Here is a 16,034-nt window from a genome sequence, read left to right on the forward strand (position 1 = left end):
AAAGTTTTCTACATAAATAACAATAAAATTATAAATTTTAATTTAAATATTTTCCTATTTTCCTATTTTTCTATTTTTTACATACATAAAATTACAACTAAATAAATTATAATGTAAATTTTTACTAACCTTTGAGCTGAGAATCTGGACCAGCCTGGACCACACTGAAAGTCCCTTTCGTAGGATTGCAATCTTCCTGAAATGGGAACAAAAACGGATGCAAGAAATTATATTTTTTCAAAAAAAATTTCATAGTTCTATCTAATATACAAAACGATCTTTTATTCTTACCTTCCAAATTTTTAAAAATGGCAAAACCGCTTGCCCCTTCTTCCTCTGCATTTTTGTTTTGCCAAAATTTTTAAAATTTTTCACTTACACAATGAAGAAGATGAACAGCAGAAGCAGAAGCGGGAGAGATGGAGGGACGAACGGCGTGCCTCCTGCAAGATTGCCAGGTGGACCAATGGGCGTGTGCTAGTCCTGAACATGCCAACACTGGTGTCGTCAAACACAGTTCTGACACTAAAGTCGGATCTGAGACCTCTGACACAATAGAGAACCTCCACGTGTGTAGTTTGCAATCGTAGATCAGTGTTATAAAAATTCATCCGTTAAAATTTTTTAAAGTGTCGATTCTAAGTTTGACGACACTATTAATTTAAAAAAAAAATTCCTGTGTCAGCCATGTATCTTCCGATACTGTTTCCACCTGTCATTCTCCATCCTAGACACAAAATTTGTTTTGAAAGAGCCCATATAAAGAATTTGTTTCTCCATTAACCCTATGCGAGCAAAAAAGTCAGATTATGATGAGAATATCCCATCTAGATAATTTTTTTATAATAAAAATATTTCTCGATTGTCATAATAATTATTAAAATAAAATTTAACTCTCTTAATAAACTCTTTTTTATATACATATTTTAAATTTAACTTCATATTAATTTTCCAACTGAATAGATTTTATTAGTTATCTATGATGAAATTGAAATTTAAGTTTATGTGTGAAAATTTTATCAATTTCTTCTTAACTTATCTATAATTTATAACATTATAACCAAAGTTTTTATTTTACTATTAATGATATATGAAAGGAGAAATTTGATTTCAATATCTTTATTTAAAGAGGCTTAGTTTTCATTTTACTTTCGGCAATAGAAAAATAAATTTGGTGTTGAACTTTCAAGTTGTATTATAATATTTTAATAGTTAATTTATATAAATTGTCTTTACACTGTAACAGCATTTCTTATAATAACATTATTAATTACTTAAACTTACCTCTGATAATGAAGTTAACAATTTTTTTAATTTACGCAATATTACACGTAAAAAATCATATATAATAATTTTTTATTTAAATTTATATAATTCAATGTAATTTAATACATTATTATTGAATACAATAAATTTTAATTATTTTTTTGTATATATAATTTTTTGTCTTACAAGTCATAATTTCAAAATTCAAACTGCTGACTACTCAAGATGCAAAGTCACATAAGAAACTACTAGTCATGGTCAAAATTCTTCACTTCAATTGCACCTAGAGGGAAAGAATGGTGGTTCTGCAGCATGGACAATGAGAATTATTTTCTAACCATGGTTTCAAGCAATTAGAATGGAACCTATGGGCACAAGGGAGATTGATTAGTGTCTCTCCGACCCTGAATGATTCCAAGCACACTGCACAATCCTCTTGTTCTGAGGCTTTCCAGCTCCATTTGATCCAACTCAACTTCCTTGAACCTCTTTTCTTTGACCCATATACCTCTGTTTGCAATTCTGCTAAGCTTGTTCTTCCACCCTCCACACACCTCATGCTGTCTTGTCTGCTAATTCAACATAATTTAAACAACTAAGAATAAAAAAGATCTGACTGAATGCCCGCTTAGTTTAAAGCTGTATAAAATTAATTTTGAATCCTTAAACATGACTGAAAGATATTCATAAATTAATATGAATAATATATTTTTATTTCAAATCTGCAAAATTTATTTTGTGACTTCAAAATAATTTTAAATATTCCTGTTTTGATAGAACAATAGGAATAACAAGGATTGAACTTTAGTGGAGCCAAATCCTTAAACTTTGCACATGAATGATTTTATATTATATCTCCATAGCTTGCTCTATCAGATAATCAGATCTGCGTTGCAGGTATCAACCAAGAAAAATAAAACATTTATCTTGTTTGGATTATACCTTTGGTTTTCTGACATCCTTTGTGCTCTGAACTTGTCATCCAACCTCTGTTTGGCTTCTCTGGCAGCTCCTAGCATGTTCTCATCAGGGTGTGCCTGGTACAAATTGCTCCTTTGCTGTTTCGATTAAAATCCAGAAGGAAAATTAATGCATACCCATCAACACAAATGATGAATAAAATGCATAGAAAAGGGAATTCAGCAGTGAAAGAGAGAAAAACAGAATTGGGTAAGGTACAGACCAGTGAAGAAAAACGGGATTCATGGTTACTTGCATATAAACAGAAAGAAGAACGCCTTGTGGATGTATGAGAAGCTAAAGAAGGTAAATCCATGTATCCTCCACTCTGATGGAAGCGTCTCCTTCGAGCACATTCAACTCCTGGAAGCATTCCAGCCATTTATTATTTGTTTTTGTCTATGTACAACTATGAACTTGTATAAAATTGTCCCTTGGCTTGTAGATAAGCTATGGTTTTACTTTTGCTCCATATATCATTGTTTGTCTTGTCTCTGGTAGTGTAGTGCTTGGCTGACATATGATTGAACAGAGAAAATCAAGAGTGGAAGGGTGAATTAATTTGGAAAGCAACTTGTGTTGCTTTTGTCAAACCCAATTAAGAGGTATTAGCATATGACAAGTTATTTGAGGTCAAGTTTTCATTTTTACATTTTAACCAAGTATTTAATCTCTTGAAGATATTTTCTCTTCAATTTTTTTTTTAATGGCATCTCACTTTTTCTTTTCACTCAATGATAGAGTGTGGACAAACCATTTTCCTTACTTTACAGGATAAGTGGGAGACAAAATTCAGCCACTGGTTTGGCAGACTTTTCTTGCTTCATGCTTTGACTTGTATAGCATCAGTTACTGATCCGTGCAAGGTTGTCACAACAATGGCTGCATAAAGATTCACACAATCATTTAAAATAATATATTGCTGAACAGAGCAAACATGTGATTTGTTTTCTACCCATTCAAAGAAGTTTAACTTGGCTCAACCCCTCTTTGTACCTGCTATTATTTTTAACATTTTGGGTATGGTAAAGTGCTTTTTAGTTAATTTAACTATTTTATTAATTTTAGTCTTATTTAAATATTTTAAAATAGTATTTTTAATTAATGTATATGGAACAAAGCCACTTTGCATGACTCACCCACCCTTGCTTCTGACAATTCCCTTTCTCCCCATGCTTTTCTCGTTTATTTTTAGGAAGAAAAATATTTTTTTTATTATTTTAGTTTATAAATTTATGGTACATAAAAGATAAATTTATAAAAGAAATAGCAAAACAATTATAGAGTGGAACAGGTAAATTGGGCGAATAATGTGCTCCCATGAAGGGGTCCTCCACTTGATTTTGTCTATGAAAAGGAGAAAGAAACAACTCATTTTTGAATGGATTTCCCTTTTGGGGGTATTGCACAAAATCAGCTATCACTACCCCTTTTATTATCCAAAATAATATTTGAAAGGTTAAGGACAAAGTTTCCAATCATGTCACATGCTACTTCAGATTGGAAATTATATAAATATTAGAAAATAAAACAAAGCCAGTGAATCAATGATACCATGTCCAATATAAGCGTCCTATAAATAAATAAAATAACAAAATGAAATTTGACAAAAAAAAAAGCTAAATCATACATTTAATATAATTTCTATACTTATATATATATATATATATATATATATAAAATATTTTTAAAGTTTTATATATTGGAAATTTTAATTTTTATTCAGTCTTTATTACTAATTTAATTTACTAAAAAACTATGAATTATTACTTTTAGTTTGGATCAGAACGGTAAAAAAAATTAAAAAGTATTTATTAAATATAATAATTAAAAAACTACTAAAATATAAAGAGTAAAATTTTTATTTAAATCATTAAAATAATTTATAATTTTAAAATGTATGTTTAAATAATTAATAATAACATTTAAAAAAAATACTTTTTATACTTTTATAATTTTAACATAATAAACACATATTTTTTTGATAAAAATTTACTATTTTAAAATAATAATCTCAGCCAAGTTAAAAGAACCATAAATTAATAATCTTATACTTCAATAAAAGCATCATCTTTATTCCATCTGTTACAAGGGAAGTGCATCCACATTATCTAATCATATTTTACATTCTCATGCATACTTTAATAAAAGCATCATCCTTTTATTTCATCTATCATGTTATAAGGAAACGCATCCACCTAAAGTGACTTTTCCCAAAATCAAAAGGAAATCTTGTGGCAGATAAAATATGAGTTCAGATGTATTTCTTTAATTTTTATACAAAAGGGGACTGAATCTCAAAATATTTCACTTTTCAACTTATTATTACTAATTTTATTTTATTTTAAAATTGAAATTATTGCTGTCCCTTTTTATTATATATTTGAAAATTTCATCATTACTTTTTTTTTTATTATTATTTCAGTCCCACATGCATTCTTTTTATTTTATTCAAAATGTTTTTCTTCCACTTCTATGAATAAAAAACTTAATGATTTGGACTTTTAATTGCCGAGTTTATTTGCCACTGACATGGATTTCACTAACATATATCTTCACTACACACGAGAGATTTGTTTTCTTAAAAAATATTGAATAAGATGAAACAGGTTCTAGTCCCTTTCAATGAGTTACATTTGGATTTGAGCTTTTCTATCTATGTATCTGATAATAATATAACCTTGGTGGACATCAATATCATGAATGTGCATGATTGTTGATTAAGAGCTTGCTGTATTTTATCAAGATGATGATAAAATAATCCTTGGCATAATGCTTATTCTGTTTCAGATATTTTGGGCCTCGTTTTCAAGACCAAATTGTCCCTAAAATAAAAGTGTTAATGAGCCTCTTTATGGACTCAATTTGGTGGATTGCTAGGAAGCATCCTTGTATGATTTTTTCCTTTTAACTCTTACATTTCAAATAATATTAGTATGTTTGTGATACCTTAGAAAATCTTCTAACACCAAATGCTTTCAGAGAGTCTAAGTAACACTATAATTCTTAAATTTTGTTACCAAGCAAACTTGAGCAAATTTTTATATTTTTTATAAGAAAAACTAAAATAATTAACTACTCTTAATCTCAAGGATTAATGTTTAAAATTTAAAATTAAAAAATTAACTTAAATGAAGATACATACTTTAGAAAAAAACAAAAACTACTCCTCTAATAATAACTCCAAACCCTACTCTGCCTAGATTATAGAAGGAACTCCCATTCCTCCTTGATTTTCATCATGATTTCCTATCTTTTTTTGTGAGGCTGAGCTTAAGTCAAATTCATGTCAAAATGAATCTCATTAGTTATAGTTGTAACATCTAATATTATCGTGAACCAAGTTGCTACTACTGCAATTAGCATCTCTCTCCTCACCGTAATGCAGCAAAAAGAGAGTCTAACATCATTTTTAAAATTGTTAGCTATTCTTAACCTATATATTTTAATTAAATTTGCACTAATTTGATCAGGATATCATAATTAATAGATAAATAATGTTTTAACGTCTTTTTAGCCATTTCATATTTTATAGATTTTAGAATTTATTGTATCCATATTTATATATTTTTTCTATTATTATTTATGTTCAATACAACCCATTTTATTACTCATTTTGCAGAAGAGTAAATTGTAATACCGCGTAGGATGAACTAGGTGTTGTTTTTCACCAACTACAACAGATCTAGCTCTGTTGTCTCAATCATGGGTGCATAAATGGAAACATATGAATCTTCATGTGCCACTTCTTCCAAGTAGAAGACACAACCTTGGATATGTTTATGTGGAGCCCCTTCTTCAACCTTTTCTTGGTTTCACACACAGTGCCATAGTAATTGGTCTCTTCAAACAACCCAGAAAGATCCGATATTGTTGTCTTTTTGACCGACATGGGGGATTCTAATCATCTCTTATCCAATGACTATAGAATTTTAAGGTCCTTATCCAACATATGGCTATCAACCCTACCAAAAGGGTGTGCCATAACAAATAACCCTACGAACCTTGACTGCCGACTTCTGCTTTTGACTTGGATAGAAAAGGAAAATATTTTATTAACAATAAAATAGGATAATCATTTTAATTTCATTTACATAAAAAATTAAAAATTTAATTATATATATAATGTTGTATATAGTGATACTTCTTTTGAATATTTGAAAAATAAAATGAAAGAAGAATAGTTAATTTCCTTTTTGTTATAATTTCCAAAAAAGTTGTTTTTCTCCTTCATAATATATAAGATAACAAAAGAATGAAAATGAAAATAATAGGCTTAATTATGTTTTTTATTATATATGCAACTCAATTTATTTGGTTTCTTTAGGCAACATAAAGAATTTTCGTTCATATTTAGACCAAGTCACTTGGGAATCAATATAAAAAAGTAACTGAAAGTTGATATAATATAATAAGAAATTACTTTCATTTTCTCTTCAATTTTTGTGTTGTTTTTTTATTCAAAATTTACAATTAAATTGAATTAATTTATAAAAAATGGTGTAAAGTAACGTGTATAGGGCTCAAGCTTTGACTTGAAGATGGGGTTATTTATTTATTTATTGTATTGTCTAAGGAACGATGGAAAAGAATAAATGGGGACATGAAATTATGTATTCTTAGTAAAGTCATAGTCATATGTGGAATCTCCCATCTCCTATGGACAATTATAGTATTCATCCACGATTCAAAGTCTTGCCAAATCATCCACCAATTGTGAATATACACGCACAAAACAAAAGGAGAAAAAGCACTAGCATTTAGAAAAGTACCAAACCCCAACTTTTAATTTAATGATTAAATAGATAAAATTAATATTTATAAACAAATTAATGCAATAACTTTAATAAAAGTTATTATTATTTTTATTTTCTTATAGTTTTTTAATCTATTTTATTTAGTTAAGTTATTTGGTAAAAATTAATAATTAAAATATTTACTAAACAATGATAAAATATGTTTATTTTTTAAATAAGAATTTAACTTAATAATACTAATTTCACTAATAATATATAATATTGTTCATACAAAACTCTCATGAATTTATATTTGTTTATTAAAATATTTGGGGAAGAGAGAGAGAGAGAGAGTTGGTTGATGTGAGTAAAGATTTGGTGGGGAAAGATGAGGCCCCATTACCATACGTATGAAGATGCGAAAATGTGAGCATAAATAAATTGGAATGGTTTGGGTTTGCTTTGCTCTGCTTTCTCTGCCCACAAATTCAATACTCTGCTCTGCATGAAGCGGTCCACTCCACGACCACGTGCCGTCTCTCTTTCAATTTTGCTCTGTTCCTTCTTCGCTACTCTCTCTCACCCTTTCCCGGCAAAATTTCCAACTGCATGCACCCTACTCTCTACCACTCCTCATGTTTGTTTCAAACCGAACGGTTATTCGATTCCCCAAAAAATATAAACAAAAAGGAAGCAGAGACAGAGACAGAGACAGAGACAGAGTGTGTGAAGACTGCAATTACTAATTACAGAGAACAATCCTTCACAGACGCCATTTCTTTTGTCCTCTTTCGAATTCCAAACTCCGCCGACTTCAACAACGTTTTCCCCTTCCCTCTCTCTCTTATCACTCTCACACTGCACCGCCAACATTCGGTACTCTCTCTCTCTCTCTTTCTCGCTCTGAATTTGTTATATTTTCTACTTGTGTTTCTCAATTTGACTAGGGTTTTAAACTTTGGGCTTTGTTTTTCAGGACTGGGCATCGTTCACAATGCGTGAATCCATTGCTTCCCCAATCTATAAGTTTGGTCTTCGATTCGCGTTCTTCTTCGACTGATTTATCGTTTTCTTTGCGATTTCGAGTTTTCGATAGCTTTCGGTCGTGGCTATGGCGTTTGACCAAAACTCCATCCCCGGCGATGCTGTGCGGCCGCTGAACGTGGCGCGAAGTGTGGCCGAAGAGCCACTCCTTTTGCCGACGAGTACGACGGTTCCCGGCGCGGTGCCCCTTTTCTACCCTGCGTCTGTCTCTGATGCTGGCATGGTGGGAATAGGGTATGGAAATGTGGCTTCGGGTGCTGCTGCTGCCGCCACGTGGTGTGTTCGTCCCTCTATGCCTATTCTCCATTCCTCTGTGAGCCCTGCTGTTGGGTTCTCTCATGTTCCTAGTTTTACCAATAGGGTTGCTGGTGGCAATGCAGTTGATGTTTCAGGTAATTTTGTGGCTGCTTCTCATGGGTATCCTGTGAATTTAGGGGGCAACTGGGTTGCGGGTAATGGCTTGAGTAATAATAATATTAGTAGTAATAACGGTCTTCAGGGAAATAGCAGAGTAATTGGCAATGCTAGTGATAATGTTGTTGGTGTCGGGGCACTTGGGGTTGGTTCAAATCCCCCTGCTAGTCAGCGGGTTGATCAGGCAAGTGAGGAGGGTGGGGATGATTCAGTTTCCGGGCGAAAGATGAAGCTTTTGTGCAGTTACGGGGGGAAAATTTTGCCTAGGCCAAGCGATGGAATGCTGAGATATGTTGGAGGTCAAACGAGGATCATAAGTGTTAAGAGAGATGTGAGCTTCAACGATTTGGTGCAAAAGATGGTTGATACTTTTGGGCAACCTGTGGTTATCAAATATCAACTCCCAGATGAGGATCTTGATGCTCTGGTCTCGGTTTCCTGCCCCGACGATCTAGAAAACATGATGGAGGAGTATGAGAGATTAATTGAGAGGTCTCCTGATGGTTCGCCTAAACTAAGGGTTTTTCTATTCTCTTCTTTAGAACTTGATCCTTCTGGTGTGGTACAGTTTGTAAATTTACATGATGGTGGGCTGAAATATGTTGAAGCTGTGAATGGAATTTCGGATGGGATTGGTGGTAAACTCACAAGGAAAGCCAGTTATGCAAGTGCAACTTCTACCCAAAATTCTGATTTGAGCGGCATAGATGCTCTTGATAGCTCAAATGCTACTCAAGGAGATGTCAGTGTGGTACCTGTACCACAGTCTGGCGGTTTATCACCTGAGGGGAATGCAGCTGCTTCTCATGACACTACTGCAAATTTTGTGGTTTCTGAGCCAGGTGCATCAATTTACTCAGATGCTTCTGCAGTTTCATTGGGCATTCCTGTGACTAATTCTGTCCCAACTCACACTCCTCCTTTCCAGAATGATGTTGAGTTGGAAAAATCTCTACCTGTTACTTTTTCTCAGCAGCAATTTGGGGTGCTGCAGTCTGGATTGGAAATTCCATCACCTGCGCGTTTACAGCCTTTTGTTGATCCTCGTCATGAAGTTGTGAACCATGCAGATTACGTCCAGCTGCCTCCTCATATGGGATTTCCAAATGCCCACCTTTTAGGTAAGTCTGGCCCTATCTACTCCCAACAGCAGTTTCATGATACCACTTCTCGTTTAGGCTCCCTTCAGGTAATCCCTGCAGTGCAAATGACTATGACTCAGCCAACTTCTCATGCTGGTGTAAGTCCAAGTGTTATTCAACCACAACCATTCATGCAACCACAGCAAAACCTTTTGGATCAATATAATGATGAAAATACTTCAGGGCTAAGGATTTACCAGCTTCCTGCTGATCAAAGTTACAATGCATATCCGGTTCAAGTCCCTTTTGGAGGTCATTTTGGCTGGGTTAAGGTTCCTTCACCCGAGCATGTGATTTTTCCTGATGTGTTTGTGCCTCAACAATCAGCAATGATCCCTGAGAAAGTCCAAAGAGTGGAGGACTGTTATATGTGTCAGAAAAAGTTGCCTCATGCCCATTCGGATCCTGTGGTTCAAGAGCAGAGTAATAGCTGTGCTGGTCCAATTCCTGATTCAACTTCAAGTTTCCATAGTCTCCCTATGCAGGACAATTCAAGAGCTCAATCAACGAATGTGGTTTGGGTCACTGCACCAATGAAGGAAGGCAATGTTGAGCAAGCAGTTGGGACCAGACCCAGGGTCACTTCTAAATTGGATACTCCAGGTGGAATATCTTGTGTTGACACAGCTTCACTCTCTTTGGAGCCTGAAGGTGAGAGAATTTTTATACAAAAGCTGGACTGGTCTGATCATCCCACGAATGCAGTTATCCAGGAAGCAGTTGTAAGAACAGGTAAAAAACAGTCAACAAGTGATGGGCTGATGGGAACAGCTCTGCCGTCTTATCAAGATGATATCATCCGCCAACATATGGTGCCAGCTGAAAACTGGGCTAAAGAGGATGTGCTTGTAAATAAACCTGTTAATAATGATATACCTTTAGTTGGTGGCACATCTGTTGAAAGTTCTGAGTGTATGGTTCAACAATGTCCAACAGAATATACCAATGAAGCTAGCACAATGTCAAAAGCAGATGCTGTAGAGAATTGGATAGCACATGACCTACTCAAACCTATTGATGGAAGGATGGACAACCCAAAGATCGACAATCCTGAACTTTTTGTAAATAATGATAAATTTGATTACAACACTCAGCATGCTGTAGAGAAGAAAGGGGTGGTTCCAGAAAACAACCTTGACAAGTCACCATTGATCGTTGATGCAAATCAAATTAAGATGGTGAATGTGCTTCCTAGTTCTACAGTGGAAACTTCATATGGGAATAATTCCAGGCCGGTGGAATATAATGAGGTTGCACAACCCCCTGTTTGGGGCATTCCTGCATCAAATCCTCAATTAAAGAGTGGAAACCAGCACAAGGATGATGCAGTTTTACCTTCAGTTCCCCCATCTGTTAGGTTAGGAGATGTGCAGGATCCTTCAAACTCACTTTTTAGCAATCAGGATCTCTGGAATATACATGGGACCTACTTTCCACCTCCTAGACCTAAAAAAGTTGCATTGAAGAAAGAAACATATTCTTATAAGGATCAGCTTGGTGAGAATCCGGGAAACTGTGGGGAACAAAATTTAGAAGCTCAAATGGATAATGGCCACCAGACTTTCAAACAGCATTTAGAAGCTCAAATGGGTGATGGCATCTACCAGACATTCAAACAGAATTTAACTTTAGAAGAAGCTCAATCTTCCATGGGTATGCAAACTGTTAAAGCCTTAAATAAGTTATCTTTATTGATCATACATAACTTTGGAGCTTTTTAGCTCATATTCGTTGTGTTTTGCTTTCTTTATTGAACTCTTGTCAGAAGACCGACAACTTCAAGCTGTTGCTGAAGGTTTAGCTGCTTCTGTTCTGCGCTCAAGCACTTCTTCAAATCTTGATTTGCATGCCAGAAATGTGTCCCTTTGTGAGGACATCGACAATGGAGTTGTTCAAAATAGTATAATAGATATACAGCATAAAGATAAAGCTCAGGTGACTTTGTATGCTCATTCCTGATTATTTATATTATCTTTTCCATCTTGCCCATGGCTGGAATAGTTTACAAAGTATAATACTTTTCTGCCCTCTCCATTGGATTTATACATGGCAAAAAAGCCCATACGATGCCTAAGGGTATCTATCCCACCACAATGTTGATTGGGGTCCGATACCTGCTGCAACCCAATCTTGCCCCACCTTGATAATAAAATCATATGATAGTTAAATTATGAAGTTAAGCTTACATCTTTGTAGTAGCAATATGATATGATTTGTTCCTAAATTTCCTATTATCTTAAAATTATTTACATTCATTTTATGTATGTATCTATGTAAAATGTGCTTGATATATGAATATGACTTATTTAAGGAAAAAAATACGGTGTTACACAAAAAGTTGGATATTAATTTTTCATTCCTGTCAGGATAGGAAGCAGGTTGCAGCTATCCCTACTTGAGTGTGATTTTATAATTTTTATTACTATAATACAATTATTTTTTTTCCCTTCTTAGGATGTCAGAAGCAAGCTCCCAGAGAAGGCAAATTTTGGCTTTCCAGGATCGGATATTGGAGCATTGCAGGTTTAATGTTTTCTATAATTCTATTGTATGTTTCCTCTTTTATGCCTTCATATTGCCAGCTCACCTTGTCTAAAACCTTGCTGTGGGGATGTGGCCAGTTTATAAAAAATTGTGACCTTGAAGAGCAGACGGAATTGGGTTCTGGGACCTTTGGGACTGTATATCACGGAAAATGGAGGGGTACTGATGTTGCAATAAAACGGATTAATGATAGGTGTTTTGCTGGAAAGCCTTCAGAGCAAGAGCGCTTGGTCTGTCTCATTGTCAATGGTTCTGATTTCTATTCCCCCTTGTTTCTTTGCTATCCAACAAACTAGCTGACATTTTTCATGGTTTATATACTAAGCAGAAAGCTGATTTTTGGAATGAGGCAATCAAGCTTGCTGACTTGCATCATCCAAATGTAGTGGCATTCTATGGTGTTGTGCTTGATGGCCCTGGCGGTTTTGTGGCAACAGTAACAGAGTTTATGGTCAATGGCTCTCTAAGAAATGCCTTGCAGAAGAATGGGAGGTAGTGTGTTCATGTATTTGTATGTGTGCAGGTGTAGGTGCATGTTCACACACCCTTATGTTGGTTGCTTTCCATTACTCTGATCTTATATATCAATATTGCCTTAATGGTAAATGTTTGATACTTAAGTAATCATATCAGGAATCTTGACAAGCGCAAGCGTCTTCTGATTGCAATGGATGTGGCCTTCGGTATGGAGTATCTGCATGGAAAAAACATTGTCCACTTTGACTTGAAAAGTGACAACTTGCTTGTGAATCTCCGTGATCCACACCGACCAATATGCAAGGTTGAAATGTTTTATTCTGAAGTGGTCACCTTAGAAATCTGGTTCTTCTGTATTTGTTCGAATTAGACATGCATGACACTGTTATATATAAGCTGGTGAATAATTAGTGGACCAACTTCTATATACCCAGATTCACCTAATGACTTATATTTAGCTCCACCTCTGCAACATTAAGCCACATTTTTTACCAGAAATTTTGAACTGATTTTAGTATCTGTGATACTTATTTTCATTGTCCACACAACTCTACATTTAGCATAAAGCAGTTGAATATATATTGTTCTATATATCGGTTATTGACCCTTCTGATTTTCATTCCAGGTTGGTGACTTGGGTCTGTCCAAAGTGAAATGCCAGACTTTAATATCTGGTGGTGTGAGAGGAACCCTACCTTGGATGGCCCCAGAACTACTGAATGGGAGCAGTAGCCTTGTTTCAGAGAAGGTTTAGTTTATACTTTATTTATTTGAATCACTGACTTATTTTGATGCTTTCATATGTTGTCATTCTGTAAACTAGTTGTGTTCTCATAAAATTGATGTTTCAGGTTGATGTGTTTTCGTTTGGTATTGTCATGTGGGAACTCCTAACCGGAGAAGAGCCATATGCTGATTTGCACTATGGGGCCATCATAGGTAAATCAAAGTTTGAATCCGTAATAGCCTTTTATTCACTTGTTTTTGGTTATTGAGATGTTGGTTTTTTCAAAAATAATTCAGGTGGCATTGTAAACAACACTTTGCGGCCTCCAGTTCCAGAATCATGTGATCCTGAATGGAGACTGCTAATGGAGAGGTGCTGGTCATCAGAACCATCAGAAAGACCATCCTTCACTGTGATTGCCAACGAATTACGTTCCATGGCAGCCAAGATCTCTCCCAAAGGACAAAATCAACAGCAGCAACCTGCTTCATCAGAGAGTCAAGTACAGAAATGATTTCCAACAACTGCAGGATGCTCAATCCCTGATATGTCTCTGGTTTGTGTTTTTCATTCATTTGGCGAATCAATGCTTTGTTCAATTTCAATATATACCGTAGGGAAAGTTTGCAAGTGTCAGACAAGGTTAATAGGTGTCATACCTTTTAGCACTGCTACATATTCTTGTATTACATCCAAACCTCAGTGAACATTATGTGTCACTTTTAGTTAAACAGAAAAGGAAAAGAAAAAGCAAAGATGTTAATATTTTTAAATTTTTATTTTTTAATTTTTATAGTGCTTGTAAAAATTAATATTGTAAAGAAAGAGTTTAGCACTTACAGTAATGTTGTGGAGGGATTATTGACTGGGGATGTGTTACTGTACTAACCTAAGACTGTTTCTTTTGTTTATTACATACTGCTAACGGGTAACGGGTTCCCCACAAATAAATTTTTTTGCTACACATTACCATCCATCCTGATGTACGTGTGAGCCACCAACAGCTGAGGGTGACCCAGCGTACCGTTGGAGTCGGCGTGGGGCAACATGAAATTGAATCCATATATTATTATATCATTTTCACTTTTCATTTATTTTGCCTTTTCTTTTTCTAGTATTAAATTGTATTATTATATCTTGAGTGACGGACATGCCAATTGCCAGATACATCGCGTAAAACCGTCCTTGGCATTTCTAAATTCCATAGGCTACATACTTTTATTATTATTATTATTTAGTTGGAGATGTTTCAAGACAGTTGTAGCTTCGTTTTCTTTGACATTTCCTCCTCTTCTCTCTCTCTCTCTCTCTCTCTCTCTCTCTCTCTCTTAAACATCACCTATAAATATTATCTACTTGATTAAAATCCCCTCATGTCCAAACCTTCACAAACTTTCCTTTCTCTCTGAAAATATGGCTGCTTCGGAAGGAAGGCCATTGGTAGAGGCAGTGGAACACAAGGAAGATTTCAATGATCACCAAGGCCCCAGCGGATGTTATTATGGATGCTTTCGAGTTTTTGGGTTGAGATGGTGGCAAGGCAGTGAAGAAGGTAAAGGCCTGCTGGAGCAAAGAGGTGATTCCTGGGTGAGTTGCAAGTTGAGGAAGATGAAGGAGGTTTCAGAAGTGATTGCGGGTCCCAAGTGGAAGACGTTCATTCGAAAGTTAGGTGGGTATGGCAAGAAGCAGCAGAAGAATAGGTTTCAGTATGATGAACATAGCTATGCTCTCAACTTCAATAGTGGGGCTCAGAGTGAAGATGATGACATGCCTCCCAGTTTCTCAGCTAGATTTAGTGCTCCTTTTCCCTCTGGTCGTAGGCAAACTGAACTATGACTTTGGCGTGCTTGTTTTTAAAGAGATTTTATTGCTTAAATGTCTTCACTTGTTAGTATTTTTCATGGATGTAATCGTTAATTATTCATTTTGTAAAGATCATTCTTTTTTGTTCAAACTTGACCATCTCGTCTTTTCCTTTTCCACTTGCTAACTTCAACAACGAACGTTAAAAGAAACAGGACTTGTAGCTTGGTGACCCCCTTTTAATTACAGGCCAAACGTTAGCTAAAACAATTCTCTTTCTCAAAACAAATGAAAGATGGGGAAGGAGACGATTCATAAAAATTTATCATAAAACAAGGATGTGAATAGATGTAGTATTCAAGGAGGAAAGTATTCCCATCATAGACGTTGTAAACAAATCATTCTTTGATTTCTTTTCCTTCTCTCTGTGCCAACGGCCAAAGAATCTTTTTAGTTCATCATTCGCTTTTAATGTGCCTTTCAATTGGCCTTTACTCTCTCAAACAGCCAAACGAAATCTCAAAAGAAGGGAAACATCTTCAGAAGAATCTTACAAAGACAATTTTTACAATTTAAACTACTCTTTTCTCTAGTTACGTAGCTCTAAACAGTATATTAAATAGGTCCTACAAATTATTTTAAATTTTATTTGAGTTTTGTTAATCTCAGGATAAACTAGTAAAATTTTATTAAAAAGAGAAGTATTTATTGTGTTTTTATAAATTCAATACAATATTTTTTTTATTTGTGGGTACTTAAATTCTTAAGGCTAACAAAACTCATTTTATTTTCATCTACATTTATTTTTATTATAAAATAATGATTTTGAGACAATAAATCAGATTTTGTAGTAAATTATTGAAATTATTGTCACAATAAAAAATTAGTACAAATTTAATCGAATACAAAGGTGGTTGTATT

At 34.5% G+C, this 16,034-nt stretch overlaps 3 protein-coding genes across 6 annotated transcripts; 2 read left to right on the top strand and 1 right to left on the bottom strand.

The window, feature by feature from the left end:
- Positions 1–1,348: 1,348 nt before the first annotated feature.
- LOC113852880 (probable E3 ubiquitin-protein ligase RHY1A) lies at positions 1,349–2,724 on the bottom strand. Of its 3 annotated transcripts, none has more exons than XM_027483273.1 (3): positions 2,450–2,724; positions 2,209–2,324; positions 1,349–1,835 (listed from the first exon to the last, which is right to left on the bottom strand). In XM_027483273.1, exons 1-3 carry the CDS (start codon positions 2,606–2,608, stop codon positions 1,550–1,552), a joined length of 561 nt encoding a protein of 186 aa, XP_027339074.1. In that variant the 5' UTR covers positions 2,609–2,724; the 3' UTR covers positions 1,349–1,549. The 3 variants fall into 3 exon arrangements, with proteins under 3 accessions (XP_027339074.1, XP_027339075.1, XP_027339076.1); XM_027483274.1 differs by having other exon boundaries at positions 1,485–1,826; XM_027483275.1 differs by having other exon boundaries at positions 1,551–1,830.
- Positions 2,725–7,366: 4,642 nt separating this feature from the next.
- On the top strand, positions 7,367–15,261 carry LOC113853239. 2 transcript variants are annotated; one of them, XM_027483756.1, is made up of 11 exons: positions 7,367–7,838; positions 7,939–11,215; positions 11,328–11,497; positions 12,017–12,085; positions 12,184–12,336; positions 12,435–12,598; positions 12,740–12,887; positions 13,209–13,331; positions 13,435–13,522; positions 13,607–13,866; positions 14,744–15,261. In XM_027483756.1, exons 2-10 carry the CDS (start codon positions 8,074–8,076, stop codon positions 13,822–13,824), a joined length of 4,275 nt encoding a protein of 1,424 aa, XP_027339557.1. In that variant the 5' UTR covers positions 7,367–7,838; positions 7,939–8,073; the 3' UTR covers positions 13,825–13,866; positions 14,744–15,261. The 2 variants fall into 2 exon arrangements, with proteins under 2 accessions (XP_027339557.1, XP_027339556.1); XM_027483755.1 differs by lacking the exon at positions 14,744–15,261 and having other exon boundaries at positions 11,319–11,497; positions 13,607–14,488.
- LOC113869728 lies at positions 14,690–15,150 on the top strand. Its single transcript, XM_027506190.1, has one exon. The coding sequence runs from the start codon at positions 14,724–14,726 to the stop codon at positions 15,144–15,146; it is 423 nt and encodes a 140-aa protein (XP_027361991.1). The 5' UTR covers positions 14,690–14,723; the 3' UTR covers positions 15,147–15,150.
- Positions 15,262–16,034: the final 773 nt, after the last annotated feature.

Source organism: Abrus precatorius, unplaced genomic scaffold (genome assembly GCF_003935025.1).
Source record: "Abrus precatorius isolate BTA unplaced genomic scaffold, Abrus_2018 Scaffold10, whole genome shotgun sequence".
NCBI lineage: Eukaryota > Viridiplantae > Streptophyta > Magnoliopsida > Fabales > Fabaceae > Abrus > Abrus precatorius.